Source organism: Eupeodes corollae, chromosome 1 (assembly GCF_945859685.1).
Source record: "Eupeodes corollae chromosome 1, idEupCoro1.1, whole genome shotgun sequence".
NCBI lineage: Eukaryota > Metazoa > Arthropoda > Insecta > Diptera > Syrphidae > Eupeodes > Eupeodes corollae.
The window spans coordinates 182,672,475-182,681,594 of NC_079147.1; the positions used below are offsets into that span (position 1 = coordinate 182,672,475).

General features: G+C 33.0%; 1 protein-coding gene across 1 annotated transcript; it reads right to left on the reverse strand.

The window, feature by feature from the left end:
• Positions 1–4,911: 4,911 nt before the first annotated feature.
• On the reverse strand, positions 4,912–6,165 carry LOC129939738 (cuticle protein 7). Its single transcript, XM_056047854.1, has 2 exons — positions 6,008–6,165; positions 4,912–5,903 (listed from the first exon to the last, which is right to left on the reverse strand). Exons 1-2 carry the CDS (start codon positions 6,017–6,019, stop codon positions 5,424–5,426), a joined length of 492 nt encoding a protein of 163 aa, XP_055903829.1. The 5' UTR covers positions 6,020–6,165; the 3' UTR covers positions 4,912–5,423.
• Between the last annotated feature and the right edge of the window lie 2,955 nt (positions 6,166–9,120).

Sequence of the window (9,120 nt, forward strand, 5' to 3'; positions counted from 1 at the left end):
TGCTATTTCATATCATGCGACTTCAGTTTCAAATACGCTTTATTAATTTTTTGCATGGTCAGATTTATGAGACATGTGAGAAAACCGTCGTCTCTATTTACGCTCCAAAGAACAAAACTAAAAATATAAAAATATGTACAAGTTTAAAATTAGATTTATTTTATTAATTCAATCAATACAAATCAAAAATTAAAAGATGTAGGTGATACGAAGTTCACCGGGTCAGCTAGTGCACAGTAAAATTACTTTTAACTAGAAGTTTTCAAAATAATTATCGACAGATTTTTAAATGTACATATATCTTTTTTTAATTTTTGTATTTGTGTTGATGAGGCTAATGTCTTTAGAAATATTGACTAAAAAATTTCTTGGGTTTTCTTTTTCATTTCGTTCAATTGACCATTCCATATTTTTTTCAATTATGTTTGTAAACTAAAAATGTAGAACTACAAAAATGGTAAGAGTCAATCGTTTTCAATGGAAACAAATAGATTTTTTTGAATGTATCACTTTAATTTGACTTTTTTGCTACCCAAAAATGTGGTTGTTTTGAACGGCTCATCATAGCCTGAATAGTTTCTTTCCATTAAAACATTTTAATACTACAAATCTGGCCCTGTTCGGCACCTGCTTTTTAGAAAAATTTAAGCAACGGTATTATTACAAAAAAAAAACCTACTAAAACATTGGTAAACGTGTTTTTTTGACTCGAATATGTTTCCAAATATTCAAACCTATTGTATCATACTTAAACAAAAATTAAGTTTACAAAAATTACGAAACGTTTCTAAAAATTGATATTCGATTCGAATATTTCAAAAGTAGATAAAGGTTCAATACTTTCAGAATTAAGAAATAAAAACTTTCAAAAAATTTGTTTTTGACTCAAAAATTCGGAGAAGTCAAACTAATTTTATCGATGAAAAGTATTGTTTCTAACATCAATTTATTTTAAAAGGAAAATTCAATTGAAAACATAAAAAAAACATAGAAACCTACTAAAACAACAAAAAGCTGTTAAGAAATTATTTTCGACTCAAGTATTATGAAAACAAAGAAGATATTGACTCAACATTTTTGTATCCCAGTCTTAGAAAAATCGACTGAAGGACATGATTGACTCTATTTAGGTATTATCTTGTTGATTTTAGACAAGTGGAGAAAACCTATTTCATCATTCTTTCTATCTAACTAATACTATCAAAAACTACCTTAATCTACCTAACCCTTACATCTAAGGGTTTAAGGACCAGGCTCTGACATATAAACTCCACTCCATTGACTATGTGCTAATCGCAGCCCAATCAAGCCACCAATATTAAGCCCGATTGAATCTTTTGAAGTAATTTTAACTCTTTCAGGTATGCTCACGGATAAAATAAAGTTGTGTCAATGTTACTTCGGTTTTCAGCCTTCATTTTCCAAAATGTCCTCTTCCTTTATAGTTATCAATTCCTTTTCATTTCGGTTTCTATCTCTTCTATTGGAGTTTTTGGCGAAGAGACCAGAATTTAAAGAGTGTTTTTGATGCAAATAAATATTTCGCTCCAAATGGTTTTACTGATCCTTTTTTAATAACTTAACATTTTTCGTTTCATAAAGAAATTGTCAAGTATTTTTCTACAATTGTCAGTAATTATCCGACTGATAATTCTTTCATGAAATGAAAACAAAAATTACAATTTACACATTTATCAGTATTTATTTGATAATTGCAACAGGAAACAACAGTTACGATCAAGTGTTGAAAGTGAAAAGACCTTTTTTTATAATTTACAGGCTCTCAAGGGGTAATTAGTGTCCTTTATTTATACACAGTGCGAGCATTATGAAAATAGGGAAGGATTCAAAAGGAGATATCGGTGCTCATTGGTCTTGAAGTTCTAAACATCAAAATGATAGGGAAAACAGAGTTAGCCAAGACATTGCACATTCTCGATGTGCGATTTAAGAAAGAATCTCTAATCCTGAAATTTTACCCCTCTAGGTGGTCTAGATCGAGAAATAATAGAGTTCAAAATTTTCCCGCTAGGTGCCGACTTTTGACCGTCTGCGACGCATACTAAGCATTTTAAGTTTGAACATGGATTTTTGCCCATAACTTGTTGTAAAATTGGTCTTATTTCAAAGATCAAATCAAATGGGGTGGCGCAACAGTCCATTGTGAACCAGGGCCTAGTGACTTACAACTCTCAACCATTCCTGGGTGCGAGTACTGTTGTCAGGAATGGAAGGGACCTACAATTTAAGGCCGAATCCGAACGGCTAATTTGAGAAAGCACTTTTTCATGACAAGAATTACTCTTGAAGGAATTGTCAATTCCTCGCAAGAGGCAGTACCCGCGAAAATTATTTTTTTAAATTATGGTGGCACAGGCAGGGATTGAACCCAAGACCTTTTGCATGACAGTCCAACGCACTAACCATCATGCTACGGGTACTACCTTATTTCAAAGATAGGCACAGCAATTTGTCCTGCAAGTGCGAGTATTATGGCCTTATCGTTTAAGGGGTGGAATGCAACTGGCTAATACGACGGAACATTGTTTGTAAAAATATCGATAAAATAACGAAAGGCATAAAACATTGGGGCGGTTTTCTAGCAATGTAAATGTTTCGATTATAGTTCTATCGCCTATCATTTTAAAGCCCTTTTTTGTATTCTAAAATTTCTTGCACCTTCGGAGAAATCTTAAGCACCTGGCAGCATTTTTGGCAATATCAAACATATGATCATTCCATAAAAGGTGATCTGTGATACACATACCGAATACTGACATTAGTTTCCTGGATGCAAGTGCCACTCATAGATATTGGCAATTGGTGGGGGGGGGGGTTGCCCTTTAACGACAGGAAACAGCATTTATGAATATAAGGGAGAGACTCTGAGTCAAAACGGGCCTGGTGGACACCAGCATTTATTTTATGAATTTCAGACTTGAATCCATCCAATACAGCTTGTATTGAACGGTTAGAAAGGTAATTTTTAATCCAACGAAGAAGAGATTCATAAATGCCAAAAGCACGCATTTGCGAAAAGAGAACTTGGTGCCAAACTCTATCAAATATCAAGTGCACTAATCTTACTTTCTCCAAAATGATGTAAGGATTTGTTCCACTGTTATGTGAGATTAACCATGAGATCACCACAGTGGATCTATTGCTACGAAAGCCATACTGTAGGTCATTAAGAAGCTTCTATTCTTCAAGATATTTCTTGAGCTGATAATAAATCAGCGTTTCCATGACCTTGGAAAGAAGAGAAATGAGTGCTTTTGGACGATAGTAAGAGGGAGAGGAGGACTCGCCTTTTTTAAGGACAGGTTGTACAAATGCTACTTTCGATCCGCTCGAAAAGAGACCTGTAGAGTAGGAAAGACGTTGAAGAACACCTCTTCAGAACAATTGGCGAGATAATATTCGGCCCAGTGGATTTGTTTATGTCAAGGTCTTTCAGTACTCTTGCAACTGCACGAGTGCAAAAGAAGATTCGTTCTATATAATCATTTACGCTCTCAAGAACAGGAGGACTCATGACACTTTCCGTTATCATCGAATTAACAGCAAACTATGCTGCAAGCAAATTGGCTTTATCAATCGAGCTTACATAGGAAGTGTCATTGGAACCAAGGATGAGCTTCGTACGTTTTTTCAGAATTGAAATTTCTGATCATTCAAAAATTTGGTTCGTCGAATATGACCATTACAGGTCTTTCTAGCTTGTTAGAACTTATTCCGGTTTTTCTCAGTCGGGTTGAGTAATACGTCGCCGTCACCCTTGGAATAATTTCGAATCGTTAAATTGTATCTTGAAGGTGCTTCCAATCCTCGCTTGAATGCATTGCATTGAAACTTTATGCCTATTCTGCGATATCTTTCCATTTATTAACCTTCATATCATAGCTCAAGGTTTTACTAAATTTTACGAATAAAATATATATTTTCTAAAACCAACTTTAGTACACTTACGTATGTATGTACATATTTTGAGATTGTTATTCATTTTTGTTATGTTTTATGCACTTCACTTTTTTATAATAAAACACAATTTTGGAAACTTTGAAATTCCAAAATGGAAAGAATGTAAGCGTTCTGTTACTTTTAACATCGAAAATATTAATCGATATACAAAAGCAAAATTCATATTTCATCTTTTTTCATTGATAACACATTTCAAGATTTTACAATAAAATTGTCACGACAAATTTGTTATTATATTCTTCTGACAAATTTGTCACCTGTCAATATTTTATAAAATTCAGATTTGTGATGCAAGTGTGATAAATTTTATAGAATTATCACATGTCAATGTTTATAAAATCGGGCCCTTCTGTTTCAAGTTTTCATTCTGAAACATTTTCAACGCTTTGGCTTACGAAATAAATTTACGAAATTTGTATATCAGTTAATTTCTAGATATGTGTTGATATTTAAGCAACTGTCTAATAATAACAAATGTTTACTATTGAATGATTTCTAGCTCAAAGTAAATAAGGTCACTTGCAAAGTTTTAAGAACCCAATAAATTGAGTATAATAAAGTAACAGCAAACTTGTCAGAAAACTCAATCAATTCTACATAATTTCTGTCATAAAGAGTTGGTTCGATGTAACACTTTGAAAATAAACTGATATTTTTAACTTTTAAAGGTGTCAGTTACATTTTGCACTAAAGTATCAATTTTGTGGCTCCACAGCGAAACCACTAAGAAACAAAGGGTTAATGGTTCTAAAGTAAGAGGAGGTTCGAAAATAGAATGAATTTGTTCTTATAACCAAGGAGTAGTCCCAGAACTTGGTTGATCAGCTGGTTTTTGGAAATTTGTAAGTTGTGGTCAAATCTTTCGAAAAAATAAGCAAAGCAAAGACTTAATGTTACAAGTTTTTCTATTTTCGTTTATATTTTGCTATATTTGTTTTTGTTCTTGTTCTTGTTCTCGTTTCCTCCTCATACATCCAGTCCATCAGTTCTACTACACTTATACAAACAAAAATATAGTAAACAAAAAGAATAATTACATAGATAAAAAACATTTTATATAAAAAAGTATAAAACAAAATAATACATTCACATATTATTATATAAAGTAGTAGTAGTAGTAAAAGGTAGTACAAAATATAGAATATGAATATAAGAGAAAATGATTACAGAATATTAACAAAATGCATTATGACAGTTAATAATTGACAGTTGACAATCGACATTTAACAACTGACAGTTGACAATAGATAGTCGACAATTGACAGTTGACAATTGACATTCCACAATTGACAGTTGAATTGTCACATAAATGTTTGTATGTATAATGTATGTTAAATGAAAAGAAACTAGAAAATGGATCTAAATAAAAGAAGAAGTTGGCTAAGAGTAAAATTAGTGTGAGAGTGTGTGTGTGTGTGATGCAACAGTGTAGTAAGCTTCTTTTAATGCAAACCAGCCTGCTGTTGTTGTTGCTGCTGTGAGATCAACTGTGAACCCAGCTGGTCAATTTGTGCAGATCCCGGTGTAATTGCCAACGATTGACGATTCAAAGCAAGGGTGATTGGTGCTTGGTATGGTGATGGTTCGTGTCGGACATTGGCGTTGAATCCGAGAAGGGGATCGGAGGAGTATTCCACGACACGACGGTTGCCATCGGGTTCGATGAGGGAATAACGGCCACGAACTTGATCGCCTTCACGGACCTCTTGCTGGTCCTTGATGTCACCAGTGCCAACGTCATGGACGGAGTAGCGGAATTCGTATTGAGCTGGACTGGATCTTAATTCGTCCGGGTGTGGTCCGGCTTGCAGGATCACCGATTGGGGTTGCTCTTGGATGAGTTGTTGTTGTTGCAGTTGGAGTTGCTGTTGTAATATTCCGGCATTGGCACAAGCTACAACAGTGGCAAGGATGACTACACACTGAAAAACAGGAATAGAAAAAATAATTGAAATTAGAGATTTTTTAGACTTGAGATAGTTATCCTTGGGTTTTTTTGTAAAGTTATGTATGTATTTCTTATTACCTTAAAGACCATGGTTGCTAAGTTATGGATCTCGGTTCTGGTTGAGGATGTTAACTAAAAGCTGATGACTGACTGAATGATACTTCTTGGAAATGTGACATTTGCTTTTATACTCTTGAGATTGTCACCACATAACTGATGTTGGCTGAGAGAGATCTTGAGCAATGTCTTTGGCAAAGTAGGAAATGTAAGGTGATACCCTTTTAGGTTTATGCCCTTTTTTCTTCTTTTTCTTTTTCTTCTTCTTGGTTTGGTTGATGTTGTTGGAGTATCGTCTATTTTTACATTTCTATGTGCAATTTTTATAATGACACAATCCCACAAAATCGTTCATAGTTACACCCTTATGCTATACTTTTAGCTATGTACGCTTCAGAGACGCATAATTCTTCGACGCCAATGATACCCGCTGATGATGTTGATTATGATGGCTTCAGTGGTGAAAGTATAAGCCTACTTATTATTGCAGCGAATTTTTTCACATTCAGAAATTTAAAAATAAAAGACATTTTTCTTTGAATTTAAAAATTAAATTATTTTATTTACAACATTTAGAGACACTGACTTATTTATATTTATATATCTTATAACAAACATTAAGGGACACAATTTTTTACAACATAAGGTATCAATTTCAGTTTTTACATTTTTGATATATCACAGAATAACAATTTTCTTACAACTTCTTTTGCATAAAAGTCTGTTTAGGTTTCTAAATATGTTTTTTTTTAATATCTTTCATTTGAATAACGTTCAATAAATCCTTATTTGAATACAAATATTGAAAGAATATGAATAAATCCTCAAATAAGATGAAAACATACATAATAGTTTGCATTTAAAAACTCTTAGTTTTAAACTTTACAAAAATATAAACAGACCTTCGTGCATTACAATAAACATCGCGAGCCATAGCCAATCAAATAAAGATTAAAATTCTTCCTCTGGGGACGATGACGGACGTCAAATTCCTTTTAACAAGAAAACTAAACGACTTGAAGGAACACAAGAGTATTAATTACAGACAAAACAAAGGGTCTTTCAATAAGATTATTCTTTTAAATAGCCCGATATTTGGTAAACTTTAACTTTTGAATCTTTCATATTTTGGAGTTTGACAAGTTAAAATTATGCCATTACGAAAAATGCAATGATAAACATTTCAACAACAGATTTTAATTGTTGAAATTAATCAAGATCTTGTAAATTTAGTCTTATACACTGTTTTCTTTGTTGTGTTTAATTTAAAAGTAATCATAAAGTAATTGTTGATAACTTTGATATTTTACAATTAACCATAAGAAAACGTAGTTCTAAGAAATTGTGATAAAATTATCAACAAAACAACATTTTTTAATTCATGTAACTTTGAAAAACTCTTTAGACACTCCAGCATTTTATTTTTAAAATATAGAATGAGCTTATTTCTTCATCTTAATAAGATATTTTAAATTAAAAAGTTCTTTTGTCGAACAGAAAGTTCAGAATAACGTCTACTCAACTTTTAGTGTTGGAAAGTTTCTATCTTGGGTAGGTGAATTTTTTGATAACTTATGAAACAAGTTGGATATCTAAATTGAAGAAGCTGGAAAAAAATATAGTAAACAAAATTATTGTTAAATTAAATTTGTAATGGATAATTTTAATAACTCTCCAGATTTTTACACAAAGAACATGAGCAATGAAACAATTTGTGAACTTATGAACTCAGCTCACACTTCAGTCAGACGTCCTGCCAAAAAGTTTTTTCGTGTTGTATTAAGGAAGTTCGAATAAAAGAAGGCAATTAATCCAAAAGAAAGTAAACGCAATTATTTTGGGAGAAATTAACAAACGTAAATCTTCCTTCAATTTTGAAGTTTGATGCAAGCAAACCAAGTCATCTTAATGCATTCAGCCTTAAAAGCTTATCTTGCTGATGTACTAAAACTACATAATGAAATAAAACCCAGTCATAAGCCTGATATTTAAGGCTTTACTCCCATAGTATTTCGTTATTATGCTGCTGTCTTTTGTGTTTCAAAGTAACAGAGCTATTCAATTAATCTTTGTCTTATGGAATTAATTATGTAGAAGATTGGATGATTCAGTAAGAACGTCTGTATCTTGAACTTTTATTAATTGTTAAACATTGTTAAAAAGTTTAAACGGGTTGTTTTCTCATGTGACACTAAGTTTTGTTTAACCCCAAACTGTGAAGTTACTTTCTGTTTCTGGTGTGCCACAGGGCACCGTTTTGTCTCCGAAACTCTTCATAATTTGTGTAAATAATCTTTTATCTGAAACTTCTAACCCACTAAATTGTTTCGCTGATGAAAGCTTTTTTTTCGTTTTAAGATTCTCATCCTTGTTCTTCGGATGTGGAACTTAAACGGCAACGTATGATAAGCTCATTAAAATCTTATCTTGACAGTATTGTACAATGGGGAATCAAAAACCGTGTAAAATTTAATGCTTCGAAAACTCAATGCTGTCTACTGTCGCAAAACCGAAACCCTCCCTCAATGCCACTATCCATGAGTTGTACTTGCATCGAAGGAGACTAAACAGCTCATCATCAGTCCTAAGTATGTGCATTACAAACCTATTGTTGTGGAGTGATTACAAATTTGGTATCGCCAAAGATGCTTCTTCGACGCACGATTCCAGAAGTTTTTTACCCCTTCTGATCTGGCATTCAAAACCAATGAGCATTGGTATCTCCTTTCAAATCCTATCCTCCCTTCCTAATTACTCGCATTGTGTATAATCATTATAAGGGTACTCATATGTTTTTCTAAATTTATTAATATATTACGGGTGTTTTTTTTAGTCAATCTAGCGCAAATTTTTCGGAGTTTGTCTTTTTGACAGCTGTCATTTTATGCATGCTTAGCAACAACGTTTGCAAATCGAGCAAATTTATAATTCGGTCTCATTTAGCTTACGAAACAATAAATTGGTGAGCACATTATCACGCGTCGTGGAGCTGCGGTCTGGCCTGCACGATCGTATGATTAACCACTATATTTCTCGGGGATATGTGAAGTCATGTGCCGACAGAGATTAGCCCGAGACGATTGATATTTTGACAATTGGGCCTTTGGGATGATTTTTTTCGAGCCAGTGGATTG